Here is a 21,406-nt window from a genome sequence, read left to right on the forward strand (position 1 = left end):
TCTCGGGCGGTTTCGGGAGCGGGCTGTTCTCTCGCGCTTCCAGCGCCTTTCTCTGGGGGGCGCTCGCGCGCCTCGCCTTTTTTACGCCTTTTTTCAAATTGTTGGGTTTTGGTGTGTGCTTTGTTGCTTTTGTTTGGGGTTTGTTTTTTTTTTTTAATTGTGTCTGTTCTAAGTTTTGGATTCAGAGTTTTTAAATAATTATTTCGTTATGCCTGTTTCATGAATGTCAAAGTAGAGTTTCTTTTAAGTTAGTGATCTCTTCCAATATAAGTTTTGTTGCTTTTGGTATTTGGTTTTGTTTATTGTTTTAGAAAAACTGTTATGAACTATTTCCTTCTGAGTCTTTTTTACTGATATTATTATACAACTGTGTGATAGTTTCACTGGACTAGCCCTTGGCCAGCAGCCAACACAGCCGTTCACCCACTTCCCCCAAACCCCCAGGGGTCAGGGGAGAGGACTGGGGGCAAGGATAAGGAGGCTTGTAGGTTAAGAACAGTTCAATAATAGAAATAAAATAAAACTTAAAATAATGTCAATATTAAAATAATAGTGGTAATGGCAACAGTAAATATGGAAACGAGTGATACACAGTTCAACTGCTCACCACCCGCTGACCAAGCCCGGCCTGTTCCTGGATAATGATCCTGGAGGTGTGACAATCCCAAACTGAAACTGCAGTCCTGGAAGAGCGAGAGCCCGAGTGAAAGCCAGAGAGAAGTAAAAGAGGAAGAGCCCCTCACTAATATACTGGACATGACATGATATGATATGGAATATCCCATTGGCATATCTAAATGCCAATTTAGTTTATTAATTTAAATATTCCTCACCCCCTTAGATCTTGTGCTTGTAGACTAACAGAACACAAAGTCCTTCACTTCCAGCAACAAAAATGCAAACACTGGTATGTTATCAGTGTTTCTCTCATAACAAATCCCAGGCTGAAAGCAAAACGTGGCACTATTCTAGCTACTGAAAAAGAAACTCAGCTCTGTCCCAGCCAAAAACCAGGACAAGTTGTAATGCCTTTCTCTTCCTTTTCATGACAGGTGTTTTCTCTCGTTGTTCACGTGACCACGTGTTTCTGTTGTTTGTGTTCTGAACATGTTGTTTTGGTACTCTTTTGATACTCACTGTGTGTTTTCATATTTGCTTTCCTTTATCTTATATGCTTCTGACACATACGAGTATTTTCCATTATTTTTTTTCTAGAAAGGGTCATGTTGCTTTTCTTAGCAATTCTTATTTGATTTTGGGTTCTTTTGGTCTGAGCAATATTTGTTCTGTTGCTGTTGCTATTAGGTGTAGTTTCTCATCTTTGACCTGATAGGGGATTTCCAGAGCTGTTATCTTATCGTCTTCATTAATTACGCTGTTGATTTGTGCACAGAATGGTCTCTCGTGATTTCTGTTTTCTCATTTTCTGTCTTTTAGGCATCCCATACTCATGATGCAATCACTGAGGCTGCTCAGCTGATGAAAGAGGCTGTGGATGATATCATGGTTACCTTAAATGAAGCTGCAAGTGAAGTAGGCATGGTTGGAGGTATGGTAGATTCGATAGCAGAGGCAATGAGCAAGGTGAGCATCGACATCCCAACTCCCTTTTTGTTTTGCATTTGGAAGGCAGTCCATGTTGCGGGGGTTTGGAGGGGCTGCTGCTCATTCACTTCAGCAACAGCTGGCAACTGACATGCTCTGACAGGAAACCTAAAGATTCTTCGATTTTGCAGATTGTGAAATCCAACCAATGTGGGCAATGGTGTTCAGATTGACAAACAACATGGTACCTGCCAGTAGAATTATGACAAAATATTTTTACTCAGTATGCTGCTATTTACCTGCGATCTTAGGTCAGCTGGCCTTTTATTTTTGCTTCCTTCTGTTACTTATCTTTCATGACAGTCTCCTAAATGATCAGTGGGCCAACCTCAAAGCAAACTGCTTTCAGAGAAGCCTGAAGGTGTTCTAGTGGAAAAATATAGTTGCAAAGTGTAAATGAATTCAGTCAAAACAGTCAGTTTTTCCTGTCTCAAGTTGAAGATGTGCACGATTGCAGCCTTTAGCAAGTAAAGGAATCTTACATCATCTTCTCGAAGGAACATTTTGTTGTCTAACATTTGCGTGTTCCTTTCTACAGTAGCTGAGAACTACAGGTGGTTTCACCTTGTGGGAGAAGTTGACCTTGTGCTCACAAACTCTGCAGTGCAAATTCCCTGTGTCTTTGTGCTTGTAATGTGGGCTAAAGTCTTTTCTGAGCTTCTCCGTACATTTTGGTGCGCTGTCTTCACTTGCATATTTTGAGAGAGATTACAAAAATGTACATATACTGCAATTTCAATATGTCACGTAAAGCACACTATTTGTTATGACCTGGTTCCTTCTGCCACATTTTTCTCTTTCTTGCAGCTGGATGAAGGTACGCCTCCAGATCCCAAGGGAACGTTTGTTGATTATCAGACCACGGTGGTGAAATATTCTAAAGCCATCGCTGTAACAGCACAGGAAATGGTAAGATATTTGGTTAGAACCAAGTACAAACTCTTCTGTCTCCATAAGGAATGTGGAATGATTGGCACAGCGTGGTGAAACTCTTCATAATGATACTTTTCAGTAACGAGTAATTATCTCTTTAGGGTAACAGCGCAGAGGAAGTGATGATTTTGTCAATTTAGCTCTTGGATCTTAGCAGCGTGATTGTAGGGGTGGCCCTCTATGGGCAGAATGCTGGATTGTGTTGCAGTTCTGCACAAAAACCTTTTTATTTGGCTCATTTGCTATGAGAAAGAAAAGGAAACAATTTATCCAACACGCTTTTTCATCAGTCTGTTTTAATTGTCTCTGGAACACTGTCTTACATTTATTGATGACTTCAGGTTACCCTTTCACACTTGCTCTTTCATTTAGCCTGTGAAATAACATCCATTTTTTCAGACCACCATAATGCTCATGAATGAATGCAGATCAACCTCTTAAATTATTCTTTTCTTGCATTTCAAAAGGGAAAACAAAAAAGGACTACTCTTGAATGGAGATTTTCTTAATTTGTGTTTCACATCAATGCTTACCGTAACATGTTCGCCTTTCGAAGAATAAAAAACCATAGTTTGGTTTTGAGAGGCGAGGGGACTATTTATTTATACTACAGATGGGATTTTTTACAAAATTGATTGCTGTTGCAGTCAAGACAAGTTGATGATTCTGCTATCTATGACCTTACAGGCTATTGGCAAACAGTATAAATTTGTCTAAAACTAGTTTTGCCCCAAGGATGGAATTCCTTGGCTTTTACTAACATAAATTGGAGACAGAAGAAATATCTCTGTTAAAAGGTAGGCTTTTTCTAAAGAGAGCTTGTTATTTATACTGACCTTCTACCGAGGTGTTCTGCAGAGTCCCACCTATTTCTTCTTGGTCCTCTCCCCATATTTTAGACGTGTTTTGCACTGGTCCTCAAATTTTTTTCATCTTCATGCTCCCATGCCACACCAGCGGAGATTGGTGTAGGCTGGCTCACCTGTAACAAAATGAGGTGACTGCGACACACAAAACCCGCTTCCCCACCTGGTCCGAGTAACTGTGTACCTGGCCTGCCAGCCCGCTGCATCAAAGAGTGAATTACCAGCTCTAACTGCTGCTCTTTGATTACTCCATATGTTCTGTGAGTGCCTGGTTACTGTGACTCTAATAAAGCATGTTTGCTTGAGTTTCCTCATGGAATTCTTGCTGGAGGACAGGTCCCTTACATGGCAAGCAGTTTACCCCATTTCATCAGTGTGGCCAAACAAATGAGCGTGCTTCTAAGCTGGAGTGTATTAACAAATTATTCTCATACCTGTCATTTTTCTTTTTCTTTTTGCCTGTGTTCTTTTTTCAGATGACTAAGTCGGTTACTAACCCGGAAGAGTTGGGAGGACTTGCATCACAAATGACCAATGACTATGGGCATTTGGCTCTCCAGGGCCGAATGGCTGCAGCTACAGCAGAACCAGAGGAGGTCTGCAGTTTTGAGACCTCTTTATTATCTGTACACGGTGGCATCAACATGGGTATTATCTTACTGTAGAAAATACAATAAATATAGAACAAAGTGGCGAGAGGTATCCACCTCACTCAGTTGCAGCAACAGGCTTGCAGCCATTGCCAGATGCGACACATCCCTTGCACAATCAAACAGACAATAGGTTTTGAACCGCTGGGTAACATTTTTTCTTTCAAATGTCTTTGTGTCGATTCTAAAACAAATGCGGTGAACGCGTTGCCACTGCCTTTGCTTCATTAGCAGCTTCTGTACGCAAGCACTGTCTATACTACATGTGCTCCGTCTGATAGGCAAACAGATACGCTACCTCTGGCCCGCTGACATTTGAAAGGTGGAAGAGGATGGCACGTCTGTTCCCAGAAGAATTTAATTTGGCCTCCAATCGCTTGATTGAAACAGTGATGTGAACCAAGTCAATGTTACAGGCGTACTCAGTCCAGCCTCAGAAAGAAACAGCTTGCAATGATAGTGGATGATTCCGTAGACTGGGACAGAACCTCCTAAGTTACTTGGGGCTTTCACTTACAGACAACTTGCAAATACAAAGAAAACTCTTTATTGTTTACTATACAGCTTTCCTTCCATCTCATATGTTTTGATGAATTACAAACATATATATGCTTTTTTATCTTGCCTGTAAGCGATTTCAAGTATGACTTCCTGTCCTGAAAGTGAGATGCAGGCAACCAGTGGGAGCGCAAGTATCTTTTGCTAACAGGACATGTTTCCTACCTCAGAGTCGGAATACGATGCGGGAGAAACGGGTTCCTCGTGCAGTCTTACATGACTCACGCCAACAGAAATACAGACTATTTGCCTCAGTTGCATTAACCTGTTGCAGCAGTTGCTGCGTATTCTCTGAGCACAATTACAGATACCTTTGGTTATGAAGCACAGACAAACTTTGCTGGGTTGGGGTAAGAGGGTATCTCGCCATCACCAGATGTGTCAGGTTATCTAGATACAAGACCTTCAAAGAGTTTTGACATTCTCGTTACATCCTATCACTGACAGACTACTTGAGTGTTTCGTGCTCAGTAGCTATGTGAAAAGCAATGGCTTGCATTCGGCTTGATATTGTTAAATTGAATTGCCGTTTCTGCACGCTATTTTCTGCCTGAAGTTGAAATAATTCCATTTGTGGTACTAATGGCTGTGATTCCTGCTTACTTATTGATCCCAATACACACCGATATGCCTACATATGAGCAGGTACTAAAAACTGTCACATGTTTCTAAACAGGGACTGCACAGCTGTAGGATTATTAATAACTCAGGAGCAGTGAGGGCAGGATTTTCCACATTTCAGTGCTCCGCATGGACATGGTCCATTCTGGAGAGCTGAGACTCTGTGTGAGATTCAAGAACAAACCAAGTCATATACTTTTTGACCCAGCTTCAGCAGCGTAGAGTAAATGCATATTTTTTACCCATTGTACATACCTTGAATAGAGCTTGTGCTCATGGTTCTGGGAGATAAAGTCACGTTATTTGAATGTGATGTTTGAATTACGTACGCATGACTTGGGTACGCGCCTTACGCCTTCTCTTTCCCGGGGTCCGGTTCGCTGGTGCTTCTGTTTCATCAGTAAGCCTTTTATGGGGTTTTGCTACATGAGTAGATGGTATCACATCTGTCCTTTTTTTCTGATCTCTGCAGAGAGTATAGAGATGGGCGGAATATTGGTAGTAAAGATTCACCAGAGTGACTGTGTTTCCATTTGTGTTCACATAGTCTACCAGCATGACATTTCTTTATTCACTTTGCTCCTGCTTCCTTTTCCACTGTACCTCCCTTACCCTCTAGGTAGGGTTCCAGATCAGGACTCGGGTGCAAGAACTTGGCCATGGCTGTATTTTTCTTGTGCAAAAAGCTGGAGCTCTCCAGATTTGCCCTACAGACAGCTACACCAAAAGGGAGTTGATAGAATGTGCTCGTGCTGTCACTGAAAAGGTAAGCCATCCCTTTGTTTTGCCCCACAGTGTCTGTCTACTGAGCTTCCCCAGGGTGTAAACCACTCAGAGTGTTTGGCTTCAGGAGTTTTGTTTGTTCTTTTTAACTTCCCCTTGTAATACAAATCTGGCTGAATTACACAAAGTTCTTGCCTTTCTTTCAAGTGTTCAGTGCAGTTCATGCACTAGATTACACCATGATTAGCCCTTGCCCGAGGGAGACTGCTACAGAGCTAATCCCTAAGAGGTAAAATGGCACTTTTGCCTCATGAGCTGCTCCCTTAAAAATACTAAGTCCATGTGAATGGCCGCAGTTACCAAGATGAGACTGGTTGATGTCACTTGATTTCATGTAGCAACATCCTTCCCTTTTAAGACTGGGCCAAGCTAATGCACTTAGAACTGCATCTTCAGGTTGTCTGGGTGTCTGGGGTTTCACCTTCTTTGGAAACATCCACTTCAAACAGATGGCCTGGGTAGCTCAGCTTTGCTGAACTTTTTTGATGGCCTCTCTATCCTTTTTTTGGGCACAAACACTGAGGGTCAAATGTCAGTTCCTTTAGATTTCACCAAATATCACTTGTTCAGACTGTGTTACTGTGCTCTCAGCTGTACAAATATTCCACCGTGTCCTGCCCCAGGAGCAATTCCAGATTTAGGCAGGGGTAGACAGTATCTTGTAAGAAGAGTTAAATGTGATAAGGAGAGTAATAATAAATCACAGGGACAACTTTGCATCTGAGCAGAACCTCAGGAAGATCTGTACTATTAGAAGTCAGCGTACATATCCCTAGAAGTGGATCCTTTCTTGCAAAAAAGCAGAATTTAGGACTGTAGTATGGTATGAGAACAGCATCCCAGCTATGGAGCTTTCCCAGCTATGGAGCTTTCCAAGTACAATGTTAATTAGATGAAATGGACATCTCGCTTTTTTAGTGATCAAAAATGTTCCTAGATATAAAGCCATATATTGCCTTTCTATAATTTTCTATAAATATAACAATATTTAGCGTGTGGCTTCAGAGAGTCTGTACTTTCTGCTTCTCTGCTGTTAAAGTTTATATCAGTGTACTGTACACGACTCCTGGGGTGCTGGAGGCCAGTGTTTATTTGCACGTGTTATGGAAAAAGCAGTAGCTCTTGGCTCTGACATTTATCCTGGCAGAAGTTCACTACGTTACCTCTGACTATATTTCCAGGGAGTTTTAACTGATGTGCTTCATCCTATGATGAACAGATCGCTTCATTCTGTCTGGAAGGTGGACTTCCTAGCTCAAGTCCCCTTTAATTTGAGACAGTCATTAGTTGTCACAGTGACTGCTGCACAAAGAGAGCAAATAAGGGAAAGGGGAAGGAGAGGTTTATTACAGTTTGCAAAATGACTCTGTGGAATTAATTTCCATTGTTGAGTCCATGTCAAAGACCTCGCTTAACTCGACGTCCCATAATGACATTTTCTTTCGATGACCACCTTGTTGCTTTATGTTGTTGCCAGGTCTCCTTAGTTTTATCTGCCCTTCAAGCAGGAAACAAAGGCACACAAGCCTGTATCACTGCAGCTAGCGCCGTGTCTGGGATAATTGCAGATCTTGACACCACTATCATGTTTGCTACTGCTGGAACCCTTAATGCCGAGAACAACGAATCATTTGCAGACCACAGGTCAGTGTAACTGAAAAAGATGGAAGAGCATGTGCACAGGGGAACTCTGGAACTGGCAGAAGCGACCGGCATGTGGGGATAAACTTTTACCTTTCTAGATTCCCACAAATGAAATTGAATGAGACAGTGGAGTGAGAAGAAAAATGGGAAAATTGGGATATTCATAGGGGACAGCAAACTTCACTATGGTTATTTCTGTGAGGAAAGAATTTTTAAAAGCTGGGGAACATCTTGCCAAACGGCAACTGTAGCACATTTTTTTGCTTTTATTCAAGCCATCTCACTGTATAGACTACCATGCGTTGTTATTCCAGTGGCAAAAATTAGCTGTCCGTGACACTAAAGAGGAATCTTCTATATACTTTTTTCCAACAGCTGTTCCTGACTGTCTGCTTGTTTGTCTTGCTAAGCCATCCTTATGGTTAATGCTGTTGTGGACAGCAGCGATGGAAACAGCACAGCTATGCCTCGCATTTTCCCCTTTGGCAGAGATAAACCTGTTTTTCCTTTTGGGTAGCATCTGCAACAAAATAATCCCACAGCATTTTTCATCACGCTAAGAGATTTTCCGCATCTGACTCTTACTTCCTTTCCAGTAAAACCTGGGGCTTCACAGCCAAGACACTAACTTACTGCTTCACAGTCTAGTTGGCCTACATGACAATTGCCTGGCCAGCATTTATTTTCTGCCTTGCCAGTTGCTCAAGAAAGAGGAAAGATGCAGTGGTGTGTAAGTTGCTTCTGTTCTGCAGACTGAAGGTCAGGGATTTTCATACAGGTGCCATTACTTTCCAGGCTGACATTTTACGTGACTATGGTTCTAGTTCTGAGTTAACTTGGCTCATTTGTGAAGTCCACACTCAAAATGATTTCTTCTTTCACCCAAATGTTTCTTTGGGTTTGTTGTCATGACATGTCAAAGCATGTGTATGGTGTTGGGGAACAACAACGTTAGGTCACGTTCTCTGTTCCTTTTGCCATTCTTGCTACTGCCTTCATCGCAAATAATTATTTTGGTTTCCTTACAATATGCTGGTGCAGATGGAGGTTTGACAGCTGTTACTTTCCTCACAGCGTGGCCAGATTGCTGCCCTACCTTGTTTCTTTTCAGGATAGGGTCATTTTAATAAACTGCCTTATATCTAGCCCAAAATATAATGCTACTGTTTTAATAGTCACCTTGTCTTCCCCTCCCTACCCCCCCTTCTCTTGGCAGCCTGCCCTGTGGTATATTATCATGAGTGGACATGGGCATGATGACTTAGGTCAGCTCTTATGTAGCTGTTAGTCACCATAACATTGAAAAACACGTTTTTTTCCTCTTCTCTTTTCCCACTTCCTCCCCTGCTTCCTCTTTTTTTTGCTACAGGGAAAATATCCTGAAAACAGCAAAAGCTTTAGTTGAAGATACAAAATTGTTGGTTTCTGGTGCTGCCTCAAGTCAGGACAAACTGGCCCAAGCAGCTCAGTCATCAGCTAACACCATCACTCAACTTGCTGAGGTAGTAAAATTGGGAGCAGCTAGCTTGGGATCCGAAGATCCTGAAACACAGGTGAGATGTTTTACAATTTTTCTGATACCCTTAAAGAGACCAGAGACAGATTGTACTTGGCAAGTCTATGTGGTTCTTCTGCTTTTAAGCAAGACAAAAGGGTTAATTTCTTTTCAGACTCTTCTGGGTTTATTCAGACATTACTTTTTTTTTTTTTTTTACAATACAATTAAGAGGTCAAAGCATTGAGTGGAACTAGACAAGCCTTTGTATAACACTTTTGCTTTTATTTCATGAGTGTGTTCTGGCTGGGATGCTTTTGGCAAAGTATTTGTCTTGGTTTTACTGAGTTGTGATGAGACCCCTGACTCCTCCCATTTTTGTTCTAAAGAGCTTGCATGACTTTAAAGCTACTTATCCTGCTTACAGCTAGGCTGTGCAGTGTGTGTTGCTTGTGTAGGCTAACCAGTTCTTGCCATTCTCTAGCTATACAACATATATATATATACACACACACATGTGTGTGTGTATTTATATATATACACACAAGATATATATATATACACACACTATATACACTATATATAGGATTTTTTTCATTTAACTCAATAACTTCAGCCTTCAACGTAGATCATCTCAAATATTTCTTCAGCTCTTTGTTTGGATCTTGGTGAAATGGAGGTTGACAAGCCTATTGCAGATGGGCCTGTGGTGGTATGAAATTAGTTTGAAAAAGCCTGCTTGTTTTTGCTTATTTGCATAATGCTCTGAAAGGGACATGGGTTCTGTTTTGTTTGATATGTATGGTGGACTAAACTTCTGAGATGTTCCTCTCTAGGAAAATACTTCTGGAAGCACTTTAAAAAAAAAAAATAGAATAATTTCCATAAACAAGCAATATTTGCAAAACATTTATCACACATGGTTTTTCTCTATGTGTAAAAGCCAAGAACACAGTACTTTGCATAAAAGCTATTGTGCACAAGTAAATATTTATTTGGAGCAATTTTGTATCACTGGTTTGAAATTGTAGGTGCATCATGTGTCCTACATGGATGGAATATTTCTAATAGCTTTAGCACACAATCCTGTCACAACATTTCTCCATAGCTGCAACACTTTACCTGGTGCGGTAGAGTTTGTGATGTCTTACAATGCAAGTTGCCGCACGACATAGGCAGTTGGACCACAAAGAATCGCATCAGTCTGTCCTATGACTCAGGTTCTTTTCTTATTTATGTGGTCATAGACCTTCTGAGCTACCGAAAGCTAAACAAACTTTTCAGGAAAAGCCAAGACTTTGCTTCCATACAAGTTACAGTGTAATACAAACACGAAGGAATGAGGCTGTTTTCTTACTATTTATTATGCTACAGAAATGCAGTCATTGAGAAGTGATTGTTTCACACCTTTCCCCCTCACCTGCCCCCCGTGAGCTTTCTCATTTTTCATGCATCTTTCAACATTTTCCTTAAAGTGAACTCTTCTGAGTTCCAGCAAAATACTGAAAACATCTGATTTTCTACTAGTGGAAAGGGCAAAAGAGGAGGATTTGGAGGAGAGAATTATTCCAAGAATACCCTAAAATAATTAACAAGCCTGTTGTAGTGTCTGTGTTTTGTCTAGGACTTCTGTCTTTGAACTTGGGCTTAGGAGACAGTATCTCCAGATTTTACTTTTACTGACTTTAAGGCCAACCAAGTTATTCAGCATTTACGTCTGTATAGCCTCCTATGGAGGTTCAACTTTCTTTTCCCTGGAAGAACGTATCCCTCTAACATCTAGCCATAGCAAGTACATTTGATCTTTCAGAAGGTGATTACAGAGTTGGTACATAACTGTAGCATTAGGCTGTAAGCTTATAATCAATCTATTTTCTTGCTCTTGTCCTGCTTCTGCCCAAAGTGTGAAGAACATGGAGAAAAGTAAACCTCCTCTTAGGGAAGCTAAGAGGAAAGAAATCCTACCTGCAATCAGCTTTTCAATTTCTTCACAGGGAGTAGCTGCTTTTATAGATTCTGACCAGTTGTATGAAATACTGCAGCTGTCAACACAGCTTTTCCTTTCCCAGAATATTACATGTTTTACTGGCCTAGAGGGGAGGGTGGAATGATTTGTGTACCTGTAGTTGATTTTGTTTAGCTGTGTTCTAAAAATCACACCCTCATCCAGACTACTGTTTCTTGCTGAGGCTTACAGCTATTTCTTATTCCTGTAGGTTGTCCTGATCAATGCTATCAAGGATGTTGCAAAGGCCCTTTCTGATCTCATTGGTGCTACCAAAGGAGCTGCCAGCAAACCAGCAGACGATCCATCCATGTACCAGCTGAAAGGTGCTGCCAAGGTAAAACATTCTTCTTACATTTTATTTGAAAGCATCCATGCAATCACACTTGATAGACCTGCGAAGCTTGGATTTCAGCAATTTCTGATTCCTGAAATCTAGTATCTTTTGTTGTTTCATTATAATCCTGGGATGATAGAGAAAAATAAGAAGACACCATGGGGTTTCTATGTAGCTATCAGTTTTCATAGGCTGTCAGATTACTTTTGTGATTTTGATTAAAGAACTGTAATCTTTCTGAAGAGAAACTTCCTTCTTTTGCAGGTCTGTATCTGAGGGCAGGTTCTCTTTTAGTAATGTTGCAGACTAAAACTTATCCAGTATAAAACAGTACCTAAAATACTACATTCTAAACAATGACATATGCTCAGGATATGCATGTGGCCTCCTTATTTAGACCTTGCAGCTTGGGGAAGGGAGGAAGGGACAAAGGGAAAAAACCACCTCCAGTGACTCTGTAGTAGGATATTGTGCACTTCCAACTCCTCTCTCCTAGATCTGTCCAGGAAGTACGTAGGTATGAAAGCTCAAAACTAGCACAGATTACGCCATACCTGTGATACCTTTGTGCTTTATTTTCCCTGCACCTGAGATGTATTATGACATTTGCCTCACAAAGATCTCATGGCTTTGTGTCACCTAAATATTTCCAGATGTGGAGATTTAGGCAGTATTACTTCTTTCTGCTTTCACACTATGAGAGTGTCGTGGTCACTTCTTGCTTGGCTGGAAGCTCTTCTTGCTCTCACGTCTGTTGCTTACCTGTTAGACCTGTTCCTCTTCCTTTCAGAGCACAGGATAATGCTATACTGTTGATGTACTACTTGAAAATGACCCGGCTAGTCAAGAAAAGTGCCTCCTTGGCTCTTCCTGCTGTGGAGAGCTCTCTGTGTTTTAAGTCAGAATTGTCAAGAAGCTGGCTTTTCTGTCTCTTCTTTTTTTCACTGTAGCTGTCATTTGTATTTGGGGTATTGGACAGGCGTAGTTACTACAGTGACAATTAGGTTATCCTGCATCGGGGCTACTGGGTTTGTAACGGGATCAGTAACACGGATTCTGTATCTGCATTTGGGCTTGAGGCTGGTGTTTGGCTGCTTGCTTACCTGGGGTTTTATCTGATTGCAGAGAATGTACTGGGTGAATTTCACAAAGAAATACCATATCTCAATTCACATCTCTTCAACTTGCGGTATAAGATGAGTGGGAAGAAAAGACACTAACGTAATCAAACTGTGTAAGAAGCCTACCCTGGAAATGTTACAAATTTTCAGGTTTTTTGTAAAATTTTTGTCAGAACACCCACACTTAAGATGGTATCTCCCTGCAGTTGGTTGTGCTATGTTTCTGCAGCTTACAGGGAGCTTTCAGAAACTGACCAATAGGAGAGCTGGTATTTAGTCCCATGGCAGGTACAGTTCATGAGGCCACTTAGGCCCTATTAGAAGTAATAATGCTGCCTTGCCTAATTTGCCTTGCTTCATACCCTGCTTTTTCTGAAAAATGGGAGGAAGGAATAATGTAATTTTGTCTTCACCTCTCTCTTCTCCAGGTGATGGTAACAAATGTCACATCGCTTCTGAAGACTGTTAAAGCAGTAGAAGATGAAGCTACTCGAGGGACAAGAGCTCTTGAGGCCACAATTGAGTACATCAAACAGGAACTCACGGTACAGAACAAAATAGCCATACATGGCAGTTTTTGAAAGTATGTTCTTACATTCAAACCAGCCTGTCCAGGCACTCCTCCTTGAGTTATGCTTTACTGCCTTGCAGTCCGTTGAATGCAGTTTGGTTCCCTCTACCTGCTGCAAATGATCTCTGAAAGTATAATTACAGTGCCACTTCAGTCTTATCTACTTTCAGATGTTAGCAGTCCCCACTTTGAGATTTGAGAAACGGCTGTTGTGGACAAATCTGGAAGCAACTCCTTCTTTGTTCTTTAGATGTTAGGCTTGCACTACAGATACTCTTTTCTGAGTCCAATGTTTTTCACTTTTTTTTGATTCTGGCTTTGATAGTGTCTCCTCAGCATCATTGCCATATTGCATCTGCAGTTTAATCTTTATTATTATGAAACAATACTACCAGTGATACATAGCCTGCTATCTGATGTTCTGTCTGAGCTGGAATTAACAATAGCATGGAATTCTCTCACAAATTAGGTGTTAGATCATAATTATTTTCCTTCCTCTTTAAGATATAAAAGTATAGCCTCCAGCAGCAGCTTTCACTTTTGTTTTTTGGGGTTTTTTTACTAGTACACTAGTCAGTGACATAAATTAATACCTGTGTTTGTGAAAAAGCTTGATTTTTTTCCTTCCCTTACTTACAGCCCATTTTTATTAAAAAAAACTATAGACACAGCCTTCAGCAGAAAATATTTTGTTGTATAGTCTGTAGACTAGCAATTCTTACACTGGAACTGCACTGGTGCAGTTTTGCCTTGTCAAGTGCTCTCCATAAAACATGTGCTTTTCATTGTGTGAGCAATGCTGTTGGAAGGAACAAATAAATCTGCTGGGTTTTTTTAATTTGTTGTTTGGTTTTGGGTTTGTTTGGTTTTTCTTTTTTTTTCTTTTTTTTCTTTTTTTTTTTTTTTTTAATATATCTGTATATAGTTGTTGGGAATTCATGCAATGCCTGTAGTGGTAAAAACTCCTGAGTCAGTACCTGACCAGGAATGTTCTGTGTATCTCATGCATCTTACAGTGTATCCTTGTGAAAGCCTGGCTAAGTTACATTCCTTCCCATAACTCTGATCTAAAATCTGTCCAGATCTGTCATTGAAGGGTTGTACGTTATCACATCTGCTTTCTCAGTCTGGTTGGTATCTCTTTGAAATGTTCCTCCTCTTCCTTTTCCTTTTGTCAGCATTGCTAAGGAATGGGTCTGTGGTTGTGGTGGTGTCATCTCTTTCATGGGGGGAAAAGTGGGGTACTGGGAGCAGGTCAAGAAGAACTGAGGATGGCACATATGCGCTCAAGAAAATGCATCAGGCTTGACTTGGAATTCCAGGGACTGAATCTGAGCAATATCGAGGGATGTCCTTCATGTATTTAACTAGATTTTATTTTTTAACATCACTTCCATTTCTGGAGAGAGAAAGTGAAAAACTGATGAACTAGGAGCATGGGATTGACCAGGCTCATTTTTGTCCAGACATTTAAGACATTAGCAGGATGACCATGAGCCAGCACTGTGCCCTCGTGGCCAGGAAGGCCAATGGCATCCTGGGGTGCATTAGAAGGGGTGTGGTTAGTAGGTCGAGAGAGGTTCTCCTCCCCCTCTACTCTGCCCTGGTGAGGCCGCATCTGGAATATTGTGTCCAGTTCTGGGCCCCACAGTTCAAGAAGGACAGGGAACTGCTTGAGAGAGTCCAGCACAGAGCCACCAAGATGATTAAGGGAGTGGAGCATCTCCCTTATGAGGAAAGGCTGAGGGAGCTGGGGCTCTTTAGCTTGGAAAAGAGGAAACTGAGGGGAGACCTAATTAATGTTTACAACTATGTTAAGGGCAAATGTCATGAGGATGGAGCCAGGCTCTTCTCAGTGATGCCCAACGATAGGACAAGGAGCAATGGGTGTAAGCTGGAACACAGGAGGTTCTGCTTAAACTTGAGAAAAAACTACTTTACAGTGAGGGTGTCAGAGCACTGGAACAGGCTGCCCAGGGAGGTTGTGGAGTCTCCTTCTCTGGAGATATTCAAGACCCGCCTGGACGCCTTCCTGTGTAATTTCGTTTAGGTTCCTGCTCCGGCAGGGGGATTGGACTAGATGATCTTTCGAGGTCACTTCCAATCCCCAACATTCTGTGTGATTCTGTGTGATTTGCAGTCTGTAACATCTGGCCTGCTTAGGTTGCACTGTGTGTAGTCAAGAAACCTCTCCTGATTAATTGTGCACTCCAAATTGCCCCTGCACAGTAGACGTATGGCAAGCAAATACAGACTAAAGCTTGGGAAAAGGAAATATGAGATAAAAGTAAGGTTACCCAGATCTTACTACCTACATCTCACCACAGTTCATGTATTCCAGTATTCATGAGAGTAGTGTGTACTGTCAGATAATTTGAGCTATTTTCACACAATTCACCCTGCAGAATTATATCTTTAAGTTTCTAAGGGAGACTATAGTGTAAGAGACAACACTCCACCTCCACTTTAAGAGACATTTGAATATTTTAGTGACGTTCTCAGTCTGTCCTGCACTGTGCTATCAAGAAGGGCTTTGCAGGGGGAGGGTCTCCTCATGTGAATAGACCAGCCTGTGCAGCAGTCAGGATGAAAAAATCGTATCGTTAAAGGAATAGTAATTCTTTTGATCCAATAAGACTCTGAACAGCTCTCTGTATTAAACTGTCACCCAGGTAGTTAAATGGCAGATGAGATGAATGGGTTAACCTTTTTTTGTATGCTTCCTTCAGCTTATTGTTTCTATCTGCTGTCTGTAGGTAAGCAGGCTTATCAGGACCAGGCTCATGACAAGCAAGAATGATATTCAAGTATTCTCAATACGTTTCTAATTTCCTGCTGTTTGAAGGCTGCTTCCAGTTGCTGTCTCTTTCATGGTTGTCCTGCTTTGACTTGAATGGTATCAGGCTTTCCTTCTGCTTTCACTTTTAGGTGTTTCAGTCAAGCGAGGTTCCAGAAAAGACATCATCACCTGAAGAATCAATCCGGATGACGAAAGGAATCACCATGGCAACTGCCAAAGCTGTTGCAGCTGGGAACTCATGCAGACAGGAGGATGTGATCGCTACAGCAAATCTGAGCCGCAAAGCAGTAGCTGACATGCTAACAGCTTGTAAGGTAAAGATTCACTTCTTTGCTTAAGACTTATTTTTTTTGTCTCTCTAAATCCCTTGAATATTACAGCTTCTGTTCACTTTTCTTTGTATTAATGCTCTACTTTTCAGATGAGAAAATTAATGGTTATAATAATTTTAAGGAAACGTTCCTCTCCAAAAGAGTTTTCTGTGCTACGCACAAAAAAGGAAGCAGCACTAGTATTGACTGTTTTCTTTTTCTGAAAATAAGAAGTTGCAGTTGACCTGAAATTTCCTAGTTTTCAGTCTCCTATTAAAATGGAAGACAAACAATCTGTGCAAGTAGTAGAATATTCAGATAATCCAACGATCACAAATATGATTTAAATATTTCTAGGAACAGTGAAAGGAATGGTGAAGGGAATCACTCAGGTCTTTTTTTTTAGTAATCCTTTCACCCCTAACCAAACCTGCCAGTTTGCTCAGTTTCTGCTGTGCTCTTCCAAAATGTGTTTTGCTTTTGCCGTACAAATAATGGTACCTTGTTTTCTAAATTTGCTTCAGCTAGACAACTTCCAAAAACTGTCCTGCAAAACTGAGGGGAAAGTATGTGTCATATAAATGGCTATTAAGCCATTTGGGTTTGTTCTGGTGATTAAAAAAAAAAAAAAAAAGGGTATAAATTTAAAAAAAGGGATTACAAAGACCTAATTCCTTTTGGTCTTCAGTAGTAACACAAAAGTGCCTTTGCCTTTAAATTATTTTTATTTACTTTTGCATTTACATGTATGGAAGATGACAGTAAAATAATGGTGTTCTCTGTGAGTTCTCTGACTTTCAATATTTGTTCAAATCCTACCTGCCTACTTCAGTCCCAGATTAATTTTTAGTCTAAAACTGCCTAGTTGGAAGGGTTAATTCTGTTTTTAAAAATGATCCTCCTACAAAAGTGCACATTCTAATATAACTTAGAAATGGATTTATACAAAACCATTGCATTAAACTTTTTATTTTTACTTAGTTTTCTGACAGGGTTTTTAGTGTCTCACAGTTCCTGACCACTTTGCATCCTTCAAATTTTGACTGTCCTCTCCACTTCATAAACTGAGAAGGTCAACAAAACACAGCAGCTCTAATTTGCATGGGAAAATAAACAACTGTGCTACTTACCTGAGAACTACCGTAGCCTAAAGTGTCTTAGGCACAATCCAATTATTTGAAATTTTTAAGGGAGGCTAAGAACAATTTATAGTTGTGCAACATTCTGACAAATGGATTCAGGCATGAATTCAGATGCTGAGGTGCACTAAACATCCTTTGTCATTTGGAAGTGGCTAGTGGCTAGCATAGACACATTTTTGTTTCGATTTCTCCAAACAGGCAACAAATTCTCAGCAACAGAACCCTCTGTTTCCAAAACTGTCATAAACACACTCACATACACAATATACAGCTCCATATGTAATTCTGAACATTTGATTATGAACATTTTTCTTTTTATGTTTACATTTGCTTCCAGTTAATTTAATTGTTTCCGAGTTCATGCATTACTAGCAGCCAACAGGATGAAACTTCCTGCAAACTGAACAATGGAGATCTGGGATGCTGGAAAAGCATTCGTGATCTCCTAAGGAATTACCTTCACAAAGAAAGCAATCTACAGAAGGAAAATGGAAATCATTTTACTTACCTGTAATGATACGCTGACAAGGAGTCTTTCTCAGACAATTGACTCCTCTGTGCATTAGGCTCCAGTAATCTAAATTAGTAAGGAACATTCAAATATAATAGCAAACTTGCTATAGTGTAGTTTACACCCATAAAGGTAAGGGATTAAGATCTTTCCTAAAATCAAGAGTGGTTATTGGGTAAATAGGAATAAAACTCTTCAGGTATACTAATTTTATGCACTACCTAAAAAGTACAAAAAAATAGCCATGTCATTTAACAAAGCTTTTAAATAAACACTTTGTACCAGACTTTATTTAGAAAATCCTGGTTCTACAAATTTTGCTCAGAGACTTAGAAATCTTATGCCAATAATTTCTACAAATGGATTACTGTACAAGGCGTTTCCATGATAAGCAACATCCCTTGAATTTTAGGAATAGGAACGAGCAGTCTTAGCCTCACTAAGCCGTAAAAGCTGTGCAATGCAGTGCAACTTGGTTTCTGTGATATTTGACAAATACTGGAGGGGTTTCCAGTGTGATTGGGCTAGTCTGTCTGATAAGCACTGACAAATAATCAGATTTTTATGTACTTTTGGCTAGGACAAAAGTGCGTGTATATGATCTATGGTATAATTGTATAGAACATAGCTCAGACTTCCTGGGTGTCAGGAATTTAGTTCCATTTCATTGCCAGCTGCCTAAGGCAAGTACTATAAGGGATTTGACTTCTTAGCAGTTATATATATATGCTTGTGCTTGTTCTGCTATATATGAATTTACAGTGCTCATTACTAATTCTACGCTTATAAGTAGATGCCATTTCAAAAGACAATGAGGTTGATTACTGCAGGATATAATGAACAAGACAATTCTCATTAAAGTCAGTGGAAACACTCTAATTACATTTCCTGAGGTTATGGCAGGCCCTAAGATAATAACAATTTCTGGTTTTATTACCTATTTGTATAAAATAATGACTATGCAGTAAGTAACCTATTTTTAATGATTGCTGTTGGAAAAGAAACAAGTATGAAAGGTTTGTCAAAAGCATAGAAGATAATTGAAGTGAGTAATGATTTAGATCTTTACATAGCCAGTAGATTGAGGAGAAATGATTATTCACCTTTTCTCAGGACTCATTAGACTATGTCTAGAACACTGTGTCCAGTTTTGAGCTCCCCAAAAGAAGAAAGGCACTGATTAAACTGGAACAAGCTCAGCAGAGCCCACCAGACAGTTGGGGCTGGAGCACATGTCCTGTGAGGAGGTGCTGAAGAACTGCCTGTTCAGCCTGGAGAAGAGATGGCTTTGGGGAGATCTCACAGCAGCCCTTTAAAACCTGTCAGGAGATTGCTGGGAGGAGACAGCATCAGGCTATTGAGGTGCATGGCAGGGGAACAAAACGCAGTGGTCAAAAATTGAAATGTACGAACGGACAGTTATTCTACTGTGTGAATAATTTAAGCACTGGGACAGGGGCCTAAAGAGGTTATGGGATCTCCATCTTTGGGGGTTTTGAAAGACCTAAGTGATCTGGTCTGAATTTAATGTTGACCCGGCTTTAAGCAAGAAGTTGGACTACGTGAATTCTCCGGATTCCTTCAAACAGCACTGATTTTTTTACTATCTCAGTACATTTTACCTCCATAAGTTATTCAACAGTGCTGAAGGGCTAGAAGTTGGAGTACTAGAGTCAAGTAGTGCTTGCTGCCTTCCTGTTCTGAAAGCACATGAAGAGAAAATGAGGGCTGATAGTGGAGAGAAGCCTCGGTATGAGGAAATAAATGAGTATTCTGTTTCTTTGGACACATGATTTGGTTTGAGATGCTTCGACAGGCTTTCTGTGCAAGTCTGGAAAAGTAAACATTTCCGTTGTGAGTCCTAACCAGTGTAGTGAGATTTCTGTTGGGATGTTTCTGGGTTACAAAAAGGTCTTCCTAAAATGACTTTATCACCTCTTTAGTCTGCTTTGAAGTATATGGTTTGGTTTAAGACTCATTGACTCTTAAATATGCTCCCAAAATATTCTTATATCAGTCTTGGCTATGTATGCAAAGCATAAAAGGAAGTTTATATTTCTGCTCTACAGATGTTTACTCTAATTGCTTGTGTAACAATAATACTTAAGTGCAGAAGAGGCATATTAGGATGCTTACAGTGTATTCATATGAAACACTGGGGGATCCTTCTGCCCAATTTGAAAAAGCTAAATAAGCTGTTCTGGATTTTGGGGGTTTGTGGAGCTGGTTTGAAGTATGGTGAAGATCAGGAAAATCCTATCCTGTTTCCTCCCATCTCCTTTCCCTTTAGATTATTTGTTGACGAAAAGATGAAGGTGGTAAATGAGAGCCATTTTCGTGCTCTGCTGATCTTGGATTTCCCGGCAGAGGGAGCCTACAGACCAGCTCCAGGCCCAGCTGGCAGCAGTGCTTGCTGGGTATGTTGAGGGTTGCAGGAAGGGCCCGGAGTAAGTGGGCAGGGAGATAATCCCCCCGTTCCAGTGGAAGATATGAGGCTTCAGGGGTGGCAGGAGCTGTTCTGTAAGAGGAAATGCTATTTTTTAAGATGTCTAGGAAGCGTCACATGTCAACAATTAGCACTCTGTTCAATAAAAAAGTTCCCTAAAACTTTCTTTTAGAAAATACGAGGCTTGAAGAGGCTGCAGTTTTCACTTTTCATTAAAAATAAAATCGTTGAATTAGGCTAATGTCAGACATTACACTTGGTGGAAATCCTTAAGTCAAAGAACTGGCTCTGCTGCTTCTCTGTATTTAAACAGAGGGTTCCAGCACTGCCTATTGCTGTGTTAAATCCCTATGTCAAGATAAAGCCATTAATGAGCTCTTACTTACAATGTGCTACCAGATAACAAAAAGCAGATAATGTTTTTTTTGTGTGGCTGGATGGGTTGGTTGGTTGGTTTGGTTTTTGTCTCTCTCATGTAGAATCCTAGCACTTCCATAGCTCTTTTCCTCTGCTGTTGGCAAAGCTTTCTTGTAAGGAACAAACTATAATCTTTATCTTGCGGGATAGGGAAGGAAAAGTGAGACACCCACATTTGAACCACACACTGGGCTGATGGTTGACCTCTGATTGGCCCAAAGTCTTCTGGGGCCAGCCCAGTGCTTTGGCCTCTAAACCAGATGGCCATTTCTGCTTTCATTCCTCAATGACAGGCTCTACAGGCTTACAATAAAAAAAACCCTAATTTTAGCATATTTCTAACCTGTAAGATGTAAATGGCCATTTGTGGGTGGCAAAAGTACACTTACAATTTTTATTTTTGTTGCTATTAGTAAAAAAGAAAGAGCCACAATAGCATAACCTTTGCACTGTAGAACAGTATATGCGCAACCCAAGAGCCCCCATACCAGCCCCAAGATGTTTTCCAAGTGATACACTTTCATTAGAAGAAATGATAAATCCTTCTGTATTTTCAGATGGTTCTTCAAGGGTTTCTCTGTCTGTTCTCA

General features: G+C 40.5%; 1 protein-coding gene across 1 annotated transcript in view; it reads left to right on the forward strand.

Moving 5' to 3' along the window:
- The window catches only part of LOC104527753 (talin-2), a 105,460-nt gene that overhangs the window by 63,254 nt on the left and 20,800 nt on the right, over positions 1-21,406 (forward strand). Inside the window, exons 40-48 of the mRNA XM_010171559.2 lie at positions 1,438-1,584; positions 2,413-2,514; positions 3,881-4,000; positions 5,853-5,999; positions 7,494-7,660; positions 9,030-9,213; positions 11,372-11,497; positions 13,047-13,163; positions 16,118-16,303. Of these exons, the coding sequence (XP_010169861.1) occupies positions 1,438-1,584; positions 2,413-2,514; positions 3,881-4,000; positions 5,853-5,999; positions 7,494-7,660; positions 9,030-9,213; positions 11,372-11,497; positions 13,047-13,163; positions 16,118-16,303 (1,296 nt within the window). The remainder of the gene's footprint in view (positions 1-1,437; positions 1,585-2,412; positions 2,515-3,880; positions 4,001-5,852; positions 6,000-7,493; positions 7,661-9,029; positions 9,214-11,371; positions 11,498-13,046; positions 13,164-16,117; positions 16,304-21,406) is intronic.

Source organism: Antrostomus carolinensis, unplaced genomic scaffold, assembly GCF_000700745.2.
Source record: "Antrostomus carolinensis isolate BGI_N321 unplaced genomic scaffold, ASM70074v2 scaffold2377, whole genome shotgun sequence".
Taxonomy (NCBI): domain Eukaryota; kingdom Metazoa; phylum Chordata; class Aves; order Caprimulgiformes; family Caprimulgidae; genus Antrostomus; species Antrostomus carolinensis.